Source organism: Salmo salar, chromosome 07 (genome assembly GCF_965601325.2).
Source record: "Salmo salar chromosome 07, fSalSal1, whole genome shotgun sequence".
Lineage (NCBI taxonomy): Eukaryota > Metazoa > Chordata > Actinopteri > Salmoniformes > Salmonidae > Salmo > Salmo salar.
This window is the reverse complement of record NC_138297.1, coordinates 43,378,957-43,402,521: the sequence shown is the minus strand read 5'-3', so window position 1 is coordinate 43,402,521 and position 23,565 is coordinate 43,378,957. Positions and strand designations below refer to the sequence as shown.

The window sequence follows — 23,565 nt, the reverse complement described above, 5'->3', positions numbered from 1 at the left end:
ATTCTTAATCGTAAGGACTGATCTAGGATCAGCGGCCTATAGCAACCCTTGAATTGCACTATGTTGAGCGAAAATGAATGGAATTAGCAAATTTGTAACTGAAAATATCTTTTTTTGCAGAATGCAGATACCATGACAATCAAGATGTAAATGACTGCATATAAAAATGTATAGATAAAAATATGAGACCGATGAAAAATTATTTTTTTCCCAGGAGCCACCATTATTGTTGTAACATCTCTGAAATCAGAGACGGAAAAGGAAGCGAGACATCGCACTATTTTTTACAGTCTATGCATCCCACTCCTTAATTTGTTTCTGTTTCAATGGAAAAGTCTATGGGCCTGTTCGAAATGCAGCCGCCTTTGCGGGAATCATTGAAACGTTGGTGAAATTATAACCACCATAACCAGAAGAGAGCGCTATTGTTTAACAAACCCAAATCTCACTGACAGCAGTTGTAACCAATGACGTATATAAACCCTGGATTGATATGGCCATGTTTTGTATTGGAGAGTATAAGGCTTTGAAACCACCTGTCGGCCATATTGGCCCTCCTAAGTAAGCCCAGTCCTCCACAAGAATGAATGGAATTCTACATTGCTTCAATTAACATTTTCAAGGACAAAATTGCATGCATTTAATTATTTTTGTTGTTGTAATGAGGACAGTAACATTAGTAATCTCATAAAAATTATACTTCAGGGAAAATGTTTTTATATATACTATACAGTATATACAAAAGTATGTGGACACCCCTTCAAATGACTGGATTCGGCTATTTCAGTCACACCCGTTGCTGACAGGTGTATAAAATCGAACACACAGCCAATCTCCATAGACAAACATTGGCAGTAGAATGGCCTTCATGAAGAGCTAAGTGACTTTCAACGTGGTGCCGTCATAGGATGCTATTTTTCCAACAAGTCAGTTTGTCAAATTTATACCCTGCTAGAGTGACCCAACTGTAAGTGCTGTTATTGTGAGGGGGAAACGTCTAGGAGAAACAACAGCTTAGCCGCGAAGTGGTAGGCCACACAAGCTCACAGAACGGGGTGACCGAGTGCTGAAGCACGTAGCGCGTAAAAATCGTCTGTCTTCGGTTGCAACACTCACTACCGAAATGGTTTGTCGAGATTGGTGTGGACTTGACTGTACAGAGACCTGACCTCAACCACATCGAACACCTTTGGGATGAATTGGAACATTGTCCAACATCAGTGCCCAACCTCACTAATGCTCTTGTGGCTGAATGGAAGCAAGTCCCCGCAACAATGTTCCAACATCTATTGGAAAGCCCTCCCAGAAGAGTGGAGGCTGTTATAAAAGCAAAAGGGGGACCAACTCCATATTAATGCTCAGGATTTTGGAATGAGATGTTTGACAAACAGGTGTCCACATACTTTTGGTCATGTAGTGTATTATTTTTATTTTATTTTATTAATTTAGCTCACATAATATTATATGATTTAAAAGTTGCATTAAGGTGTCTGAAATAGAATGAACGTGGCAGAAACTAATCTAGATATTTAAATGCACTGAGTCCTCTTGCTCAGTTGGGCACCGGTGCCTCCCACTCCTCTTTCTATTCTGGTTAGGGCCAGTTTGCGCTGTTCTGTCAAGGGAGTAGTACACAGCGTTGTACGAGATCTTCAGTTTCTTGGAAATGTCTCGCATGGAATAGCCTTAATTTCTCAGAACAAGAATAGACTGACAAGTTTCAGAAGAAAGTTATTTGTTTCTGGCCATTTTGAGCCTGTAATCGAACCCACAAATGCTGATGCTCCAGATACTCAACTAATCTAAAGAAGGCCAGTTTTATTTATTTAATCAGAACAACAGTTTTCAGCTGTGCTAACATACTTGCAAAAGGGTTTTCTAATAATAAATTTGCCATTTAAAATGATAAACTTGGATTAGCTAACACAACGTGCCATTGGAACACAGGAGTGATGGTTGTTGATAATGGGTCTCTGTACACCTATGTAGATATTCTATTACAAATCATCCGTTTCCAGCTACAATAGTCATTTACAACATAAACAATGTCTACACTGTATTTCTGATCAATTTGATGTTATTTTAATGGACAAAAAAAATTGCTTTTCTTTCAAAAACAAGGACATTTCTAAGCGACCCCAAACTTTTGAACGGTAGTGTATATAATATATATACATATATATATACACTACCGTTCAAAATATACGCTACCGTTCAAAAGTTATATATATATATAAATCATTGGTTGTAACTGATGGGATTCAATAAGAACTTAGAATCTTTGCTATATTTATATAATAGTAGGAAATAATACCATGCCAGAGAATGACACATTTTTCATTCTTTCTTCTTTTTTTTCAGGAGAAAACGTTTTTAGTGAATATGACAATGGAAATTTAATATAAACGCATCAATCTTGGCATGGATACAATAACATACTTATCCCAGTTATAACGGCTACAAAAATCAGTAATGGTAATGCTAATTTTCAATTAAATTGCATAATCATAATGGCATTACTAGGCTGTGGGTTTCTGTAGTCCAGTTCCCTCAAAACTACAGTTATGGCGCCGCTGAGCGACCAATAAGAGAACAACATGTAGACTTGCATGGGACTCGGCTTCACGCATCACGGGGAGGGGTGAATGGAATAGCAGACAGAAAGTTTTAGTACCACTTCTTCGGACTCAACATGAACTAAGGAGAAACTGGGACCATTGTACAATTATTTACAAATGCCTAGTGACCCACCGTGTCATATTTCTGCTGGCGTGAGTGTGTTTAGGTATACCGAGTGGTAAGTTTCTTTCATAGACTTTCCCTGGCCCATGTAATCGGCAATACCGTTATTTTCTGTTTTGAAATCTAACGGCTCTGGATTTTGTCATGGAAACTATCTGTAACATTGAAGTTTCATCAATTATTTTTGTATTTTTATATAATGGATGATTTTATTATAAACTGTAGGTTTGTTTTTGTCGGCAGGTGTAAGAGACTTGTCAATTTAATTTCAAGTTGTCATTGAATCATTTTTTGAAATATGTTCTGAAATGACTAAGATGGAATTTACAATGTTGCCAAATTCTGGTTGCTAAATTTTACTGCAACATTATCATATTTTGATGAGTTGATACCAATGACTGTATGGGGTTGATACATTGTTACTGCTGACAGTGCTTCTCCTTGCTTCCTGCTTTGCAACTTCCTATGCAGAGAAGTTGATCTGAAAGAAGAAGTTGAACAAGCTTGATACGCACCATCACTAAAATAAAATATAATTAGTATAAGCATAACATATCATGATCGAGTATCTTATTTTGTCTAAGTTTACCAACATGAGATAATTATACATGCTACATTTAACATCCCTTATACATCCATCTATTCTAATCTAAACTAATCTATTTTATTCTTCATTGATAATAGATAACTCGTGTTATGGAACAGCAAGTGAGCGATGAAGAAGAACCTCAACCTGTAGTCCTTAGAGAAGAGAACCGGAGGAGGAGAAGAAAGATGAAAGCCTTCACCTCCACCTTCTCCGTGGCCATGGATCAGATAGCCATCGAGTTCGTCCTCCCCACCACCACTAAGAGTAGCCGCAGCCCGGACACCTTGCTCCTGGAGGTGGCTGGGAACTGGACGGTGGAGCAGGTGAAAGCCCAGGTGTGGCTGAGGGTTGTAGCCACCAACCTGTGCCCTGAGTTCTATCAGAAGTACTCCCCTGACCACTGCATCCTGCTCTACCAGAAGAAGGGCAACTGGTGTGAGATCTACGATAAGCACCAGGTGTTTCAGACCCTGGACTGCATCCGCTACTGGAAAGGTAGAAGCTTTTAGTCTTAAATCTTTCTTTTATACCCTTGCATTTTTTGTATATATTTTATTGTGAGGTGCATTGAGATGTTTTCATAAAGTTGTATTTGAATCTAAAGCTCTGAAGAAAGATGTGGGGAAGATCCACCTGACGTGCCGGCCTCAGCCCTCCGAGGAGTCCACACAGTACCAGAGGTACCTCAACTACCTGATTGGCTACGACGTCACCGACGTCAGCAACGTGCACGATGACGAGCTGGAGTTCACCCGGAGGAAGCTCCTCACACCCCGCAAGATCGAGCTGGCCGACCGGGACCCCAAACTCTACTCAATGGACCCTTGGATCACATCCAAGCACCTCCCAGAGTACCTGCTCAGCAAGGTATGTAACCCCTAACCTTGCTGCTCCAGGGGTGCAGCTCTGTGGGCGACCCTGTGCTGCTTGTCTGCTCCCAGCCTGTTCTGTATTGGGTGATGTAGCTGGGTACTGGGACAGCAAAAAATAGCCAATTTCCGTTACCTCTGTATCATTGATCAATAAAGATGTAATAATATTTTATTCTAGGTGACCAACAGCCACATCCTGCTGGTCATTCACAGGAACAAGGCCAGCCAGACTATCAAGGTGTCCATCGACGACACGCCCGTCCAGGTGCTCCAGACCTTCTTTACGAAGATCTCCAATAAGAGGGCTCTGCTGGGAGTTCCTGAGGATGTGTGTGAGGGAGACTACGTCCTGAGGGTGTGTGGCAGGGAAGAGTATATCTATGGGAACCACCCGGTCAGGGATTTCCACTGGGTCCGACAGTGTCTGAAGAACGGGGAGGAGATCCATCTGGTCCTGGAGTCGGCTCCTAATCCAGGTCAAGACCTGGTCCAGAAAGAGGACTGGGCACAGGTGGATGACTGTACTGGAGTGGCAGGTAAGATAGCATCAATATTCCCATAGTAATCATATCAGAAAGTTTCACCAATAGATTACACTTTACAATATGCGCTTTTCATAAATTTAACAAACTCCCCTAGCCCATAGAGTTTCCACAATAACCAATATTATAGCACACGATTTTCCTTTGGGGAATATTTATTTGATGATTAAGATGATTCATATTCCTCTGTTCCAACAGGAACCCATGAGCAGCTGACGATCGACGAGAAAGACCACGAGCGGGTCTTCACCATCTCTCTGTGGGACTGTCACAGGAAGTTCAGGGTTAAAGTCCTGGGCATAGACATCCCGGCCCTGCCGAGGAACCCAGAGCTGATCGTGTATGTGGAGGCCAGTATCTTCCATGGCCAGCAGCTCCTGGCTCAGGAGAGGACCTCCTCCAAGGCTTTCACTGAGGAGGTGCTGTGGAACACCTGGCTGGAGTTTAATATACGCATCAGAGACCTGCCCAAGGGGGCTCGCCTCAGCCTACAGGTAAACTCTATAATGTTTTTAGGTTTAGTCTGGCAGCCGTATCTATATTTGCTTTAGCCAACATCTTTGTTGTGATCATGCTATTATTTCTGGGATTTTTTTGTAGAATACCAGTCTATTATTTGGAGAATATAGTATGAAACACAACTTAATTAAATGAATTGCAATTTAACTCTATTCTCTTTTCTCCTCTCCCCAGGTGTCCTGTGGGAAGGCCCAGACCCAGATCTCTAAGGGCACCTCCTCCTACCAGGACAATGGAGGATCCCCAGTTGGAGGTGGCAGCAGCAGCCATGATGGTAATAAGACTAAGAGTCGTCTGCTGTACTACGTCAACCTGCTGCTGGTGGACCACCGCTCGCTGCTGCGCCAGGGAGAGTTCATCCTCCACATGTGGAAGATGCCTGAGAAGACCGAGGACAACAGCAGCGTCAATGCAGACAAGCTGACCTCAGCCACCAACCCAGACAAGGCTTCCTCCATGGCCGTAGCCATCCTGCTGGACAAGTACTGCTACCCAGTGGCCCTGCCCAAGAGCAGGGAGGGCAAGGAGGCTGGGGGGGAGGGTCGGGAGGCCGAGGGAGGGGAGAGGGGGCAAAGGGAGATGCCTAACCACCTGAGGAAGCAGTTTGAGTCAATTGTTGAGACCGATCCACTGCACCCTCTCAGCCAAGAAGACAAAGAGCTGCTGTGGCACTTCAGAGAGGAGTGTATGCGTCACCCCAGGTAAGACTGACTGGCATGGTCATCTAATACTATATTACTGAATAAGTAATCTGAGTTTATAATACAGAACCACTTGTTTCATCCCAAGTCCATCTTTCTTGTTCTAATTTGAAATAATATGTTTTCTAGAAGAGTATCACAGAGACCTTTCTGTGAATATGATTCAGTGCAATTTTTGGGAGTTTTATTGAAATGTTGTAAAACTCCCTACTGTCTCCTCCCAGGGCATACCCCAAGCTGCTGGGCTCTGTGCGGTGGGGTAGACAGGAGGCTGTCCTGGCCACCCATAGGCTGTTGGAGAGGAGCTCTGTGTGGGACCGTAGTGTGCTGGATGTGGGCCTGGCCATGCAGCTGTTAGACTGCCACTACTCTGACGCTCACGTCCGCTCTATGGCCGTACGCAAGCTGGAGACGCTGGGGGACGACGACGTCCTGAGATACCTGCTGCAGCTGGTCCAGGTGAGTTAGTCGGACTTGTTGGAACCAAAATTTGGCTGAGAAATGTCTGATGTGTTTCGGTCTTGGTTCTGTCAAGATTCGGTCTGTGCCATAGAGGAACCAAATTTTGTTATCCAGCCCTAGTCATGCAAGTTGACATTTATTGTCATGACTCTTGTCCTGGAGGCAGAACAGAGCGATTTCACCAGAGCGATTTCGCCTAAAGTCAAAATTGCCTATATTGTAAAAATTCATAAAAACAAACATTTGCTTTTTTGTTCTTAATTTAAGGTTAGGTTTACGCAGTTTGGTTAAGGTTAGGTTTAAAATCTGATTTTATGACTTTGTGGCTGTGCTGGCTAGTGACCACTCTGCAGAGCTGCCACCAGAACAAGATTCATGACGAGAAAGACTAAGTTGCCCTAGTCATAGGTGGTTGGTCTACCTGTCTCTGAGTGTAGAAGCACACATAAAAACTAAGTAGTTGTTTCATACATTGACTAGAAAAAAACACAATAACAACCTTTACAGACAACACTTCCTTTTTACCTGGTGTTTTCCCAGAAGGGAGCACCTGTGGGTAGTTTTACATGTGCCATTCGTCAGTGTAGAGTCAAATAAACCGTCTCTACTGTCAACAATGAGGCCTTGGTTAAACATGCAAAACGCTATGAGTATGAAAAAAATCCCCAAACGGGAAGATACTTTATAATGTTTCATTACAGTTTATTGAAACATTTAGCTTGCATTTAGGATGTGTTTACTTTGAGAAAAATGCATATGTGTGCTCCTCTGTGTCTTTCAGGCTGTGAAGTTTGAGCCGTACCATGACAGTGCCCTGGCCAGGTTCCTGCTGAAGAGAGCTCTCAGGAGTAAGAGGATAGGTCATTTCCTTTTCTGGTTCCTGAGGAGTGAGATAGCCCAGTCCATGCACTACCAGCAGAGGTATGCTGTGCTGCTGGAAGCCTACCTCCGAGGCTGTGGAGAGGACATGCTGCAGGATTTCAGACGCCAGGTGGGTGATCGAATAGCCTTGACCCCAGCCGTAAACAAGAGTACGGTGTGATGTGTGATCGGACACAGTAGGAGTGGGTGAGGAGAGTTCCTCCTCCTTACAATGTGACTGTAGGGCTTTGACGTCGTAGCCAATCAGGTAGTTGAGGTACCTCTGGTACTGTGTGGACTCCTCGGAGGGCTGAGGCCGGCACGTCAGGTGGATCTTCCCCACATCTTTCTTCAGAGCGTTAGATCCAAATACAACTTTATTAAAACATCTCAATACACCTCACAATAAAATATATACTGTACGCAAAATAATTAGAGGATAGAAAAGACCGATTTAAAAAGACTAGGTCGCTAAAGTGTCAGATAACGAGGATCGGAATAAAGAATAATCCAATTCATTATCATCAACAGGTGGAGATGACAGAAGCCCTGCAGAAAGTCACCAGGGAGATCAAGGCCATGTCTGCTGAGAAATATGATGTTTCTGCACAAGGTGAGCCTGTCGCCTCAAGTCAACGTACCTAGTATAAGAGATCAAGATACAATTCATATAGAAATGAATACGTAATGAATCCTGGTGGTATGTTCAGTTGTGTTCCAGCTGCGTCAGAAGCTGGAGAATCTGCAGACGTCTGGGCTGCCAGAGAGCTTCAGAGTGCCCTATGACCCGGGTCTACGGGCTGGTGCTCTGGTGGTGAGTGGAATAATACCCATCCATCTCTATTCTACCCCCCTCTTATTTTCCTCCATGTCTCTTCTCGCCTTGTCTCCATCCCTTTCTTCACCATCATTTCCTGTATCCTCCACTAATTGTATTCTTACTCCTCCTCCTCCCCTGTGTTTGACTGTAAACATGGGTCCCTCTCTTCAGATAGAGCAGTGTAAGGTGATGGCCTCTAAGAAGAGACCGCTGTGGCTGCAGTTTAAGAGGGCTGACCCCACCACCCTGTCCAGTGACACCATCGGGGTCATCTTTAAGGACGGGGATGACCTCAGGCAGGACATGCTCATTCTACAGGTGTGTGGGCTTGCTTTCTCAATGGGTCAGGCAAACTGTCCACCAAATGTTCCATGACAACGAAATGCTCCTCCTTTTAGATTCTGCTGATCATGGAGTCCATATGGGAGGAAGAGTCTTTGGACTTGTCCTTATTGCCCTACGGTTGTATCTCTACTGGGAATAAAATAGGTATGTCAACTGACTTTACACTGTCATGACGTGTTAATAATAATATATTATAACATATAATATAGAGTGTATAAATAATTATAGATATATATGCCATTTCTTATTAAATAAGCATTGTTCTCTATTCTCTTATTTTATTTTCTCTCTCTCTCTCTCTCTCTCTCTCTCTCTCTAGGGATGATTGAGATAGTGAAGGATGCCACCACTATTGCCAACATCCAGCAGAGCGTTGTGGGAAGCACAGGAGCGTTCAAGGACGAGATCCTCAACCAATGGCTGCGGGACAAGTGTGTGAGCGAGGAAAAGGTAGCTGGTTATAGTTACTCCCACGGTGCTGCAGCGTCTCAGCTGTAGAGGATATAACTGCACCGCTAAGGGGGAAGGAAACACCCATGCTGCATTTCCTGTTACCCAGGGCATTGTCTGCAGCACTATTTACGTCTACTCAGACTGTGTAGGCTGAAGCACCTCCACATTTTCAGCTCTGCTATGTCTATTTTTGAATTGGCCTGTTAGAAATATCCCCATGCAGCAGCCACCATAGCTTTAGGGTGAAGGTATACCACAGAAGCTACCACAGCGCTAGCAGATAAATGGAGAAAGATGAAACGCGGTTTGAGCCACTGTGTTTGCTCCAATGTTGTCTGTGGAAATAAACGAGCAGAGCCGGTTGTATGAAATGGCAGCTCATGAATGCTCTTCATTTCCTCCACTCTGTGTCTCTATCACTTCCCCTCTCTCTGTCTCTCCCCTCCTCGCCGTCTTGTCCCCCCCGCTGTCTTTCGCTATCTTTCTCTCTCTGTGTCTCTCTTTGTCTCGCTGTCTCTCTCTCTCTGTCTCTCTCTCTCCTCCCTGTAGTTCCAGCAGGCAGTGGAGAGGTTTGTGTTCTCCTGTGGAGGGTACTGCGTGGCCACCTACGTCCTGGGGGTAGGAGACAGACACAACGACAACATCATGATCACTGAATCTGGTACCAGAGCTCATCCTTATCTCCCTATAGCACAAACACGATACAGTACTTGGCGTTAAGTGGTTGCCAAAACATTAGGAATACATTCCACAATATTCTATATATGTGGATGGACCCATAGAAAGTTATTTTCTGTTCATCTGAATGTAGTAATTTGTTTCTGATGTATTGGGTGGTTTATCTATAACATTATTTTCCCCCCTTGATATGTCTGCCCTCAGGTAACCTGTTCCACATAGACTTTGGCCACATACTGGGGAACTATAAGAGTTTCCTGGGTATCAGTAAGGAGAGGGTTCCTTTCGTCCTCACCCCTGACTTCCTCTATGTCATGGGCACATCAGGGAAGAAGAGCAGCCCACATTTCCAGAAGTTCCAGGTACTCAAACGAACATGTTGTCTAACAAGTAAAAATACATATACACAAATTTGCTTGCACGCAAACACACATACACACACACACTCACAAACACACACTCTTAACTAGAGTATTGATCTCCCAGGATGTGTGTGTGCGGGCCTACCTGGCTCTAAGGCATCACACCAACCTCCTCGTCATCCTGTTCTCCATGATGCTGATGACGGGCATGCCTCAGCTCACCAGCAAAGAAGACATTGAGTACATCCGCGAAGCGCTGACTGTGGGCCGGCCGGAGGAGGAGGCACAGCGCCACCTGCTGGACCAGATAGAGATCTGCAGGGACAAGGGCTGGACCGTGCAGTTCAACTGGTTCTTACACTTGGTGCTGGGCATCAAGCAGGGGGGGGATAAACGCTCAGCTTAGGGGGCTCCCCTTATGGTGCCAATGGGCTGGCAACACCAGAGTGATGGGTTCGAATCCAATATGGGCCACATATGTGATAATTGTAAGCCACTATAGGTAAAATTACTATGTTGATTGGACTGCCAAATAAGGAGAGAGGGAGATATAGTCAGAGACCAAAGTCTGGATCTAAAGGTTTGTCAACCCTTCCTCAATGATGTAACCAGTTGTTCCGATGCATTACCCATTGACTGTACCATGGACTGTATACAGTACCAGTCTTATTTTTGCACTTTCAAGATCAAAGCCTGACCTTACCATATGTTTATGAGTTATACATAAATATTGACTCCTGTTCCTCTGCTAATGCACTGCATCTGATTGTATCATCTGTTAATATAACAGCCCGACTTGCATGACTGATGGTGGCAATACCATAATAAACCTAATTATAGAGAAATATAGTTATATATTATCTCCCATTGCTAGAGGGCGACATGCAGACGTTAAACTGAGTGACTCATCAACGTCAGAGGAAGAGGTCTCTAGGAAACAAAAGGAAGCTTTTCCACACCAGGGTAAGTTCACATAAACCAGAAATCTGAATTTCGGGTGTTTTATCGTGGATGTAGTCAGTATAGTTTTACCATAAAGTGACCTTTCACTCATCAAGATGAAAGAGGTTGAGGATCAGGCGCGCAGTATCGAAGTAGGCTAGCTAGCTACTTAAATTCATATGAAATGTGTGCAGCACCACCCCATGTCGCCCGCGAAGCGTTTATGCGCTTCGCATTGAAGCCAGTGAATCCCAGCTAACCCAAATTCGAGCCAACGCAATTGTGTCTCTGTGTCCTGGATAGGCAGCCTCTCTCCATCTCTCAGGTCTTGGGGATGCGGTTGCAGCTTCAGTGTCTGCAGCTGGACTCCGTACTGCAGACAGTGAGTGTCCTGGAGGCAGTGATCCGGAGGGGCTTTGGTCCTGATGGAGGACATGTGCTGTTCACACGGGACAAACGCTGCTTGACACGCCATGGAACACGCATCCTCACAGCCCTGCGGACGGAGCGATACTTGCGCACAACTCTGGCGCTCCACGTCCATTCAAAAAGCCCCACTAAAACCCGCTCCGGCTCTCAGGGAAAAAAACTGCAGCCCCAAATTCGCTCCATTCATTACAATCACAATTTAACACCCAACAGTGTTTTTGACTACCTGAACCTACAATTTGGTTTTGAAGTATTAAAACCAAACCATATGATTTGAATGAAAAATACTTTAATAACCATGAAAAGGTGAATGTAAGAAGCGCTCAATTTCAAATAGGCTACATGTCATATTAAACAGCATATAAACACGAAATAGGTCAGCAGCCAGACAGGGAGCCTAAGAAGGAATGAAAATGAATTATTCATGCGATATTAAAAATGTTTCAAGGCTATAGCCTACAAAGAAATACATTGTGAAGCATTTACGAGTGCAACACACGGCTGGTAGGGAATCAGGGACATTAAGCACTCAGCATTTTAAGAACAGTTTGTTGTATTAAATCATTATAGTCTAAATTGTGCATATAAGCTGTGACACTTAGAATTAAAAACACATGAAATGAAAAATACCTTATTAGGCTCAGTCTAGAGTTCCTTTGAATTCATTTTTAGAAACACCAGTTTGGCTAGTGGCTTCAGGCTCATGTGATGGTGCCTTTAGAGCAGGGAATATCCTCTCCAAGCTTGCAGAGCCACTGGGGATGCTAAACACCCCGTTGGCCACTCTTGACAGGCTGGGCAGGGATGCAGAGTTATTTTTCTTCTTCTATTGGTAGGCCTAAAGGTTTTTAGGCAAAATAACCCAATCAAAATGGAAAGCGCCTTGAAAGTTGGAATATGAAAATCAATTATGGCCTATTGTATAGATAATCTAACAAAATGAAGGAAACTTTTATGAGGTGAGATTTTTTTGTGCATAAATACTTTGCTACAATGAAACTTAATTAGCTACTCACCTCGTTCCTTTCTTTTAGCATGTGCACGTAGTAAGTACACCATCATGCTTTCGGGATATGTGTCATTTCCGATTCCGCAATGATTCTTTAGTTGTGGACATTACATCACCACACTCCCTCTCTTGATCTTGGTCCTCATCTTTGTAAGTCACCTTGATTTTGCACCTGTGTGTTTTATCAGTTTCTTTACGAAAATATTTAGCACACCATGACAGTAGCTAAAGTAAGGGGATATAGCAGCACACAAGTAGACTACAAATGCATGCTGGGCCAGGAATGCCCAGAGCTCGTGAAGTGAGTGCTATTGGAGCAAAATTGGAGCGGGCGAGAAGGCCGATGCTCTAGCCTTTGGGAGTCTCGCTCCGTGCTCCAGTCAAATTCGGCACGCTCCAGCTCCCGCTCCGCTCACATACTCTGACACACACACACACACACACACACACACACACACACACACACACACACCCCTTACAGTACTTTGTGAAATCTCAATCTCTGTGTGTGTGTGTAGGATGGTGGTGGAGTATGTGAGGAGACACAGCTCGGTGACAGGAGACGGCTCCAAGACCTTCGTCCAGCTGCTCGCCTCATTGCTACGGGGAGATACAGAAACACACCCGAGAAGCTCGCCGGGAAGGTGCCAAGCGTTTGGCTGAAGCTCTGCTGGCCTTCGGATTGGACGAGCTTAGTGATGTCATCACTGTTGGAGTGGCTCCTCCCTTTCAGACACACACCCCAGGACAGACAGACATACCCACTCTGTGCCACCTACTCAGTGCTTTCCTTCACACCCGGATCAGCCCTACTCATGCTGAAATCATAAGCCAAATGAACTGTGAGCTGATCTCCCATTGGAGGTGCCATGGCGACTTTGTAAACTAACACTTCCCTAGCTCTGCACACAGCAGTATCAGGCTTCCCTATTGTCTGTTCCCGTCTGCTGGGGGGCCAGGTCATACATGCAGATTTCTATACACCCCTCCCATTCCGCTACCATGGACCAATCAGGGCCCTTGCGGTGACGGAACCCCTGGAACCCAGCCTACTGATTGGTGGAACTGTACTGGAGCTGGGTGGGGCTAATAGGGGGATAGAAAGTGTGAGATCAGGGCGGGGGTTAGACAGTGTGTGTGTCACCCTACAGCATCTAGGAGCGTCTCTGCTCCTCTCATCATTCAGACAGTCGGAGGCCTTCCTGGCTGCAGTGGGGAGGTATGGTGAGTGTGTGTGTGAAGACGACCTTACCTTGTTCTCTGGGCTCAGTGGAGCCCAGCCTGTCTCAGACTGGGCCGTGATTGCACAGGAACATGTTGCTACGGTTACCTAATGCCAGCCGCTGGTGCTGGGAGCTCACAGGTATGGTTACAGGATAGGCACGCGCGCACACACACATACACACTATGCTAATTATGTGGTTTTCTCTATCTCCCAGGTTCGTCAATGTGGGGTTTCCTAAGGCAGAGGACAAGGGCAGACCCCACAGTCTGGTTGTGTGTGGACAGACAGAGGGCCAGACGGAACAGAGTGTATGTGCTGTACGAGATGCTCTACACATGCTACCTGGGGGCCCAAACACAGGACTAGAGCTACAGAAAGAACCGCTTACACACACACACACACAAACACACACACAGACGTGATGGAGCCTTGTTGTGTCATTTCCGTGGGCAGGACTTTTGACTTCCTGTTACACCACACCCTCCTACAGCACACGCACGCACACTCCGTCAAACACAGACACGCACACTCCGTCAAACACAGACACGCACACTCTGTCAAACACAGACACGCACACTCCGTCAAACACAGACACGCACACTCTGTCAAACACAGACACGCACACTCTGTCAAACACAGACACGCACACTCCGTCAAACACAGACACGCACACTCTGTCAAACACAGACACGCACACTCCGTCAAACACAGACACGCACACTCCGTCAAACACAGACACGCACACTCCGTCAAACACAGACACGCACACTCTGTCAAACACAGACACGCACACTCCGTCAAACACAGACACGCACACTCTGTCACACTTGGACACCCCTGCCGTCTCGGGGATGCTAGCAGAGGCCCTACTGAGTGTGCCCAGACAGATCTACTCCCACAATCCTCGGCGCTACCTTAAGGCTCTCGCACACACTCTCAGCTGCATACGTAACCATGGTAACTCTCCGGACCCGCCGGAGACAGTGCTGTTCTGGTAGCGGATGGTTCTAATATGGTCCAGGCTGACACAGGGTCAGGGTCTATGTCTGGGTCAGGATCTGGGCCAGGGGTAAAGGAGGTGACGGTTTGGTCAAGCTCTGGCTCTAGTTCAGGTGTGGAGTCAGTGTCCTGTAAGTATCATCTGATCCTGGCTGTTCTACAGTGTCTCAGGAGTCTACTGTCTGTGGACACTGTACTACACGCTAATACCTCACACACCTGTCAGAGAGAAGAGGAGGAGGGTGACGACTGAGAACTCATACTTGATTTTGTTTCATTGTTCATCCAAAAGTTTTGTATTCAATTCTTGAAAAAGTCATCTCCTTGTGTAGCATGTGCATATGCATTTCTATGTTAATAAATCCGATTTGATTAAATTGACATTTTAGTCATTTAGCAGATGCTCTTATCCAGAGCGACTTACAGTAGTGAATTTCATTCATGTTTTTTTTTTCTTCGTACTGGCCCCCCGTGGGAAACGAACCCACAACCCTGGCGTTGCAAACACCATGCTCTACCAACTGAGCTACAGGGAATGGTTACAATATGTTGTTACAGCGACTGAACAGACTGTGTCATTCATCGCCTCTCTGCTCCACTGTAGAGGATAACACACTCTGCCAAACCCTCCCTTTTTCTTATTAATTAACTTCTAAGGAGGTCAGTTGCTGTATTTAGGTATCAATTAAAAATGGAATCTCCTTGTCAAATAATTGTTCACAGTGTAGGCCTACATAGGACAATTGTTATGCAAAAAGGAAAATACTATGCTAGACTGTCAATATGCATGACGAAATATTGGGAATAATGTACTGATGTGAATTTTGAGAATGGTAAAATCACAGAGTTTCTAAACATTCTGTACTGTCTGGTAAAACGACGCTCCCATGAGATGGAGTGGTGACTGATCTGATCACCGTTCTATTTCTATGATTCTGCGTGCGCAAGCTCTAGATGGTTGGTTGTCATGGATACCTGGGTCACATGCGTGGGTTTCCTGAAGCCAGCAGCAAAATGATGCGAGCTAGCTAGCTAGCATTTTTACTGCCATTTTCATTCAGTTTTCATCAAAAGGCGGTAGCTAAGTTAGCAAGCTATAGCTAGCTACAGATGAACATACATTGAGAATGGGTATAACGCCAACAACATTTGTTGCAAAAGGCTGTGTTTGTGGACGTATTATTCAAGTGAGCTGTCAACCCTTACAAGCCTGAGCTGGAATATCATTTTTTTTTATATTCAGAAAATAGCCACCGGTATTTTTATTTGCCTGACTCTTCAAAGACCGATTAGAAATGAGTATTGAAATCCCAGACGGATTGACGGAGCTGTTGCAAAGCTTTACAGTGGAAGTGTTGAGGAATCAGCCAGGAGACCTTCTGGACTTTGCCTTGCAGTATTTCATCCAACTGAAGGAGAATCAGAGAGGATCCGCCTTTGACAATGCCCGAAATTCGGCTAACGGTCGACCTGGCGATAATGTTAGCAGTGGAAGGGCGGTCAATTTTGGCATGGAGGCAGTGCAAATTGATTCGGAAAATGAAGAAGAAGAAGATGATGATGAGGAGGAATTCGTAGGTAGCTAACCTCACCGTTCTGCTAGAAAAGTCAGTACTGCCTGTGTGGTGCTGCTAACCTTGATAGCTAGCTAGCTAGCTAACGACGTTATGGTGGCAGTCACTGAGAAAGTCAAGCTCACTAACGTTTTGCTACTACTATACTATAGTTACAATAGTCAGCCCAGCAGACGTTAGTTACTGACCATTTTACCATGAATCCCTCGTGGACAGAGGGAAGTGACAACTTTCGCGATAATTTAACTTCTGGGTAACAGATGCCAGGCCAAGAAAAGGCAATTGAACTCTAATCTCAAAGGGAAATGGCTATCTAGCTACCATCCCAAAACCTCGAGTAACCCCCATTATTTACTTTGGCCGGCAGTGGACTGGAAAGAATGTTCTGAAAGTGTCAGTGACTATCCTGACCTGTGTGAGCATCAGTAGCGTTAGCTAGCTAGATTCATTCCATGTTAGCTAGCTAACGTTAGCTGAAAACAATCAACAGTGATTTTAGATCAGAATACTCTCTCTATATGTCAAGCCAGAACATTGTTACATGTATATATCATAGTAAAATATACCTCATCTTCATGTAACTTTTTTTATTAGCTCCAGTGATCAACAGATTCTTGAGAAGATCTTCAGGTAAGAAGGTTTGATATTCTAGCTATGTCCTTTGTATGTTGCATCCACAGAATTACCCACTTTTCCAGTGTTTTCGACATAGTGACAGGAAATTACATCTGAAGGGTGTGTTTGATGGGCATAATGATAAACTCTCAGTGGCTTTGACTATTGATCCAGTCAGAGCAGCAATTGCTGTTGTCATCACTATCACATATGTTAATAATACTGTAGCAGTATCACACAAATGTCTGTCTGCTAGCCAGAGGGTTTTCAATGCACACAATACTCAAGTATCAGGAGCAGTCTAGAGTTCAGCTTGTTCACATATAGAGACATGACAGGCTTAAACAATGCTGTGTGAAGTGGATTACACCGCAGATTGTGTCCACCTTGGTTTGGTGTGGTTGTAATCCTGAGTGAAATCTGAAGGAGGCACTCAAGTGTAACGTGATGACTCTTGTTCCTCTCCACAGTGTGTGCTGAAGCATTCAATCCTGAGGAGGAGGAGGAGGACAAAGATCCCAGGGTAAAATCACTTAACCTCCATCACTATGGGGTTGACCTCTAACCTTTAACTTCAAGTTAGCTAATGATGTGATGCCGCTGGACCACTGCAAACCATCGTTGATCAAAACTGGTTTAGGTTGTGTGTTTATCAGGAACAAAAGAACGCTTCAGCATAGGAAGTCAGATGCTGAGTGAAACAGGGTGGGAAGGAGATTAGATGACTGTCTGCACTCTGTACTTGAACCTGATACAGTAGCTATAATAATACATGCTAATTATGGCTCTGCTCTCTTCCAGATCACCCATCCTAAAACTGACGAGCAGAGGCACAGACTACAGGAGGCCTGCAAAGACATTCTACTGTTCAAAAATCTAGACCCGGTAAAGTGAAGTGGGTTGGAAAGACTAGGTTAAACAAATGCATTGAGGAAAAGTCAACAAATACTGTATATGGATGCTGCGTTTGTCGTGTCACTGAAATATCTCTGTGTTTGTGTTAACAGGAGCAGATGTCCCAGGTACTGGATGCAATGTTTGAGATGTCAGTGGAGGCTGGTGAACACATTATAGACCAGGATGACGATGGGGACAACTTCTATGTTATCGAAAGGTAGGACTTCAGATTCATCAAGACATTGTAAACAGACTAGACAGTCTACACAGCACTTTTTGAGACCAGGGTCCGTATCCACAAAGTTTCTCAGAGTAGAAGGGCTGTTCTAGCATCAGTTTTGCCTTTTAGATCATAATAAATATGACTATATGGCCAGATCCTAGATCAACACGCCTACTCTGAGATGCTTTGCTGATACTGGCGATGATGGGTCTGAAATTGCAACCTATTTCCTGTATTATGCACTACTATTGGCCAGAGTTGGGTGCGATATAAGATTTTCCCATATAATAAATACTTATGCAATTAATGAATGTATCATTATGATGTTGCCTTCTTTCCCAGAGGGACCTTTGACATCCTGATGAAAGCAGACAGAGTGGAGCGTGTGGTGGGTTCCTATGACAATCAGGGCAGTTTTGGCGAGCTTGCCCTGATGTACAATACACCCAGGGCTGCCACCATCATCGCCACCTCTGTAGGAGCCCTCTGGTGCATGGTAGGTTTAAGGCTTCAGGGTGAACCAGTGGATTGTACTGTAGCTGATATGGATGAGAGGGTGTGTAGGTAGGCTGTTACATACTGTAGGTTTGAATGGAAGACTATGCCCCCCGGTAGATTGTGGAGTGAATTACAGAAGTGATGCCTAAAGCAAAACATGCCAACACGCCCTGGGTTGTCTGAAGGCATCAGCCTACTCTCTTGAGATCATAATCTTAACCATTACGGGACAAAACGGTGAAACTGGCCCCAGATGAGTGTTGAAGCAACTTGATTACTGGAGTAACCATGTAATGTGGTGTTTGGTTGAAATGATCTGAGGCCTTGTATGTTGTATGTACTCTAGGACCGACTGACATTCAGGAGGATCATAGTAAAGAACAACCACAAGAAGAGGAAGATGTACGAGGCTTTCATCGAATCACTGCCCCTGCTCACATCCCTACAGGTAACAACTGTGATCTCTATAGGTTGTTATTGATAAACCTCTCAGTAAGGTGCAGAGCGTTCGATTTGCCTGCTGGGGGGCAATGAGACCCCCAGCTCCGCTAAAACCATTGACAACTGCGTGCCATTTTCAAGGGATTGTCAAATAAATTACATTATTTGATTAAATAATAATCAGCTCCTGGAGAACAAATCAGAACTACTAATTTGGGATTATTCCATCCAAAACTTGAACATCTTGGAGAGTGATGCTGACTGAGTGACACTTGATAATGCATTAATAGCACAGTTCTAACACTGCATTCTATAGTATATACAATGCATAATGATATCCATCATAAGCACCTACACTACCGTTCAAAAGTTTGGGGTCACTTAGAAATGTCCTTGTTTTTGAAAAAAAGCACAAAAAAATTGCCCATTAAAATAACATCAAATTGATCCGAAATACAGTGAAGACATTGTTAATGTTGTAAATGACTATTGTAGCTGGAAACGGCAGATTGTTTTATGGAATATCTACATAGGCGTACAGAGGCCCATTATCAGCAACCATCACTCCTGTGTTCCAATGGCACGTTGTGTTAGCTAATCCAAGTTGATCATTTTAAAAGGCTAATTCATCATTATTAAACCCTTTTGCAATTATGCTAGCACAGCTGAAAACTGTTGTCCTGATTAAAGAAGCAATAAAACTGGCCTTCTTTAGACTAGTTGAGTATCTGGAGCATTAGCATTTGTGGGTTTGATTACAGGCTCAAAATGGCCAGAAACAAAGAACTTTCTTCTGGGAACTCGTCAAACTTGATCTAACCAGAATAGAAAGAGGAGTGGGAGGCCCCGGTGCACATCTGAGCAAGAGGACAAGTACATTAGTGTCTAGTTTGAGAAATAGACGCCTCACAAGTCCTCAACTGGCAGTTTCAGTAAATAGTACACGCAAAACCCCAATCTCAACGTCAACAGTGAAGAGGCGACTCTGGGATACTGGCCTTCTAGGCAGAGTTACAAAGAAAAAGCCATATCTCAGACAGGCCAATAAAAAGAAAAGATTAAGATGGGCAAAAGAACACAGACACTGGGATAGAGGAACTCTGCCTTGAAGGCCAGCATCCCGGAGTCGCCTCTTCATTGTTGATGTTGGGACTGGTGTTTTGCGGGTGCTATTTAATGAAGCTGCCAGTTGAGGACTTGTGAGGCGTCTGTTTCTCAAACTAGACACTCTAATGTACTTGTCCTCTTGCTCAGTTGTGCACCAGGGCCTCCCACTCTTTCTATTCTGGTTGGAGACAGTTTGCGCTGTTCTGTGAAAAGAGTAGTACACAGCATTGTACGAGATCTTCAGTTTCTTGGCAATTTCTCAATTTCTGCATGGAATAGCCTTCATTTCTCATAACAAGAATAGACTGACGAGTTCCAGAATAAAGTTCTTTGTTTCTGGACATTTTGAGCCTGTAATCAAACCCACAAATGCTGATGCTCCAGATACTCAACTAGTCTAAAGAAGGCCAGTTTTATTGCTTATTTAATCAGAACAACAGATTTCAGCTGTGCTAACATAATTGCAAAAAGGGTTTTCTAATGATCAATTAGCCTTTTAAAATGATAAACTTGGATTAGCTAACACAACGTGCCATTAGAACACAGGAGTGATGGTTGCTGATAATGGGCCTCTGTATGTCTATGTAGATATTCCATAAAAATCAGCCGTTTCCAGCTACAATAGTCATTTACAATATTAACAATGTCTACACTGTATTTCTGATCAATTTGATGTTATTTTAATGGACAAAAATGTTTGCTTTTCTTTCAAAAACAAGGACATTTCTAAGTGACTCCAAACTTTTGAACGGTAGTGTGTATCTACAGTACAAATGTGTTTATCTCGCATCTGTAGAGCATTATAACAGCTATCGTAACTGCTCTCTCTTGTCCTGACAGGTCTCTGAGAGGATGTGTGTGGTGGATGTTCTATCCTCCAAGACCTACACTGATGGAGAACAGATTATAGCGCAGGTAATTCTCTCTCTCATTGTCCCTGTATTTGGAGGAAGTCCATGTAGAATGTAACAGGTGCTACTCAGATGACTAACTAACTGTTGTTGTTCTGCCAGGGGGCCACAGCTAACTGTTTCTACATAGTAGAATCTGGTCAGGTACAAATAACAATGAATACGAGCAAGGTAAGGCTACTCTATGCTTCTCGATGCTCTACCATTATTGGAACTGTTGATACGTATTCATGGACATGTTAATATGTCTGGCGTTAGTGTTAACAGGTTAAAATGGGCTGAATGCACCGTTACCGAGCATGCCAATGGTACAGTTTGTTCTACTGAAAGCACTATATGTCTGGTATTGTCTGACTGTCTGTTACCCCCAGTTGAAAAAGGAGGAGGAAGAAGGGGTGGAAGAGGAGGTAGAGATTGCCATGTGCACCAGGGGACAGTACTTTGGAGAGCTGGCTCTGGTCACCAACAAGCCCCGGGCTGCTTCTGCATATGCTGTAGGAAACGTCAAGTGTCTAGGTAAGTAGATAAAGACTGCAATCAGCTGGAGGAGCGCTGCACTCCAGGAATTGTATCATTGTCAATACTCATGCTCTCTTGTCTAGATGATATCCAATAGCCTTGCTACGTTAGCTGCAGCTGATATGGTTGTCCTTGTGTTTTTGTCTATGTTTGCGTCTGTGTGTGTTTGTGTGGTGTTTGTGTGGTGTTTGTGTGTTCTAGTGATGGACGTGCAGGCGTTTGAGCGTCTGCTGGGCCCCTGCATGGACATCATGAAGAGGAACATCGTCAACTACGACGAGCAGCTGGCCGCGCTGTTCAGAAGTAACACTGGCATTCACGACAACGACACCGCGTGATAGAATACACTCGGCAAAGACAGCTGAGCCATGATGTTTTTATAACAAGGGACTCCTAGACTCTCCTGAGGGGCCAAATACCCCTGGTACTGATCTGCTTTATTATCAGTCTGGTTTAACACACATCACCCACTATGTTAATATTACAGTATTAGCAATCAGACCATTTTAGATAGAGGTTTGTTCATACTGCAAACTCATACTTCATATGAGATGAATCCCATTTGTATAGTTTTAGTATTTTGTATGATACATGAACATAGTGACCTTTAGATTCATTCCTGGCCTTATATCCAAATGGTACATATTAAGACACACTTCTATCAGGTTTGTCTAATAGATGAAGTACGTTACGGCTTTTGATTCAAAATGAAACAAGGTGGGGTCATCTATTGTCCAGCATTTAACCTTCCCTCACGGAAAAACACTTTAAAAAGACGTTGCTATTTTTTTGTTGTTGCCTATAAATGTTACCACTAGCATATGAAATAAGATTATACTTGTTGTTTCTTATCTCCCAAGTGTATTAGCTACTTTTTTAGAGTAACATTTTAGTCAGGAAAATGTTTGTCATATGAAAACAACAGTTTTTCCAGAACAAAAAAGCAACATAGAGCTGGTAGTGGTATATTTCAGTGTTCCTTTCACTTGTAGTTGTCAACTTATTTTTGATGAAATTGAACAATGCATATTGTACTTGAAGTTTAATAGTGCTATAGTCCTAAGTTAAGCATTTATGATCTAGTTGGTAAAGAGCATCAGTAGCCAATCATTTGTTAAACTAACGTATTATATTTGTTAAATCAAATGGGACATTGACACAACTTGTTGCTCTGTAGCAAAAAAAAAAGGCAGTATTTCCTGACAAATCCATATGTGAAGTTGGTCTAAACAGAACCAATTAATTAATGGACTGTGTTGCTTAGTTCATTTTTTTTTTTTTACTAGTTATTGTGTTATAAGCTGTTAATAAATTGTCAGAGGATGTTTCTTTGACACAGTGTCTTTTCCCATGTGATTGTTGATGTATCAGTGGGTGTTTTGGAGTGCTGATTTTGAGCTCAATATTTCCAACAGGTTAAACAGACATATGGTGTCTTCATAAGGGAAATATCAGATAGGGAAATTTTCTCAGCATTTTGCATATTGCTGCTAGACCTACGTTTGGTACATAGTTTCTTTGGTACAGTCTGTTTAAAAAAAGAAAATATTTGTTGTTTTTGTCATTCACGCACTGCTCTCCTTAATAGCTTAGTACCGTATTTGCCTTTTTGAACCAGAGATTTCATAAGTGTCATTATTTTAACCTGCCAACACATTGTCAGATAGATGTTCAACCTTCAATGCAAGTAAATCTCTAAACCAGTTTTATCAGTCAACTGAAAGGATTTATCTTGCCTACCTCTGCACATAATTACCTATGCCAACAACAGGTATCTGCCATTCCTTGTTTCATGGTGTTAATGTTTGTGTTCTGTGTGTAAAAACAGAGTTCAATTTGTTTCATTGCATCTTTTTTAAAGTTTCCACTCCGACACTTGCTTTGCAGTTTCCCCTTTTTTTTGTAATGTTGTTACAATACGCCTAATTTCCTGAGTATTTTCAGTATCTTAACTGTTATTTGAATTTCCATTGCAATAAACTTAGGTTTTGTATAAATAATTGAACATTTGCATTTTTTACTGTTGGAAAACCTTTTTAAAACGTATCTGGTGTGTATATTACACAGGTAAAAGCAAACAGCAAATGCATGCATGTTTACAAACCTTTATCAAAGACAGTCCGTGCCTTTATTTTTGATTATGGCTTTGTCTGCCAGGCCTTGACATTGTAGTCAAAACTGTTACCAAACCTCATACAGTATAAAAACTACAATAGCTAGTTGCACAAAG

At 43.4% G+C, this 23,565-nt stretch overlaps 2 protein-coding genes across 2 annotated transcripts; both read left to right on the top strand.

Annotated features, from left to right (window-relative positions):
* The first annotated feature begins 2,608 nt into the window (after nucleotides 1–2,608).
* On the top strand, nucleotides 2,609–10,791 carry LOC106609208 (phosphatidylinositol 4,5-bisphosphate 3-kinase catalytic subunit gamma isoform). The gene is made up of 16 exons (XM_014207730.3): nucleotides 2,609–2,797; nucleotides 3,427–3,826; nucleotides 3,936–4,198; nucleotides 4,382–4,739; nucleotides 4,944–5,239; nucleotides 5,439–5,965; nucleotides 6,190–6,424; nucleotides 7,209–7,418; nucleotides 7,820–7,901; nucleotides 7,999–8,102; nucleotides 8,280–8,426; nucleotides 8,507–8,597; nucleotides 8,773–8,903; nucleotides 9,456–9,567; nucleotides 9,789–9,946; nucleotides 10,071–10,791. The coding sequence occupies exons 2-16, from the start codon at nucleotides 3,439–3,441 to the stop codon at nucleotides 10,350–10,352; spliced, it is 3,384 nt and encodes a 1,127-aa protein (XP_014063205.1). The 5' UTR covers nucleotides 2,609–2,797; nucleotides 3,427–3,438; the 3' UTR covers nucleotides 10,353–10,791.
* Nucleotides 10,792–15,502: 4,711 nt separating this feature from the next.
* Nucleotides 15,503–23,335, top strand: LOC106609209 (cAMP-dependent protein kinase type II-beta regulatory subunit). Its single transcript, XM_014207731.3, has 11 exons — nucleotides 15,503–16,128; nucleotides 16,719–16,754; nucleotides 17,210–17,262; nucleotides 17,541–17,624; nucleotides 17,747–17,853; nucleotides 18,202–18,355; nucleotides 18,704–18,805; nucleotides 20,746–20,820; nucleotides 20,919–20,987; nucleotides 21,188–21,332; nucleotides 21,537–23,335. Exons 1-11 carry the CDS (start codon nucleotides 15,846–15,848, stop codon nucleotides 21,671–21,673), a joined length of 1,245 nt encoding a protein of 414 aa, XP_014063206.1. The 5' UTR covers nucleotides 15,503–15,845; the 3' UTR covers nucleotides 21,674–23,335.
* The last annotated feature ends 230 nt before the right edge of the window (nucleotides 23,336–23,565 follow it).

Bases quoted from the DNA above. Each gene is read 5' to 3' on its own strand.
- LOC106609208 (XM_014207730.3), top strand. From the start codon at position 3,439: ATGGAACAGCAAGTGAGCGATGAAGAAGAACCTCAACCTGTAGTCCTT. The intron at 5,240-5,438 runs GTAAACTCTATA...TCCTCTCCCCAG, and splicing joins GGGCTCGCCTCAGCCTACAG to GTGTCCTGTGGGAAGGCCCA. The intron at 8,598-8,772 runs GTATGTCAACTG...CTCTCTCTCTAG, and splicing joins CTCTACTGGGAATAAAATAG to GGATGATTGAGATAGTGAAG.
- LOC106609209 (XM_014207731.3), top strand. From the start codon at position 15,846: ATGAGTATTGAAATCCCAGACGGATTGACGGAGCTGTTGCAAAGCTTT. The intron at 16,755-17,209 runs GTAAGAAGGTTT...TCCTCTCCACAG, and splicing joins ATTCTTGAGAAGATCTTCAG to TGTGTGCTGAAGCATTCAAT. The intron at 18,356-18,703 runs GTAGGTTTAAGG...TATGTACTCTAG, and splicing joins TAGGAGCCCTCTGGTGCATG to GACCGACTGACATTCAGGAG.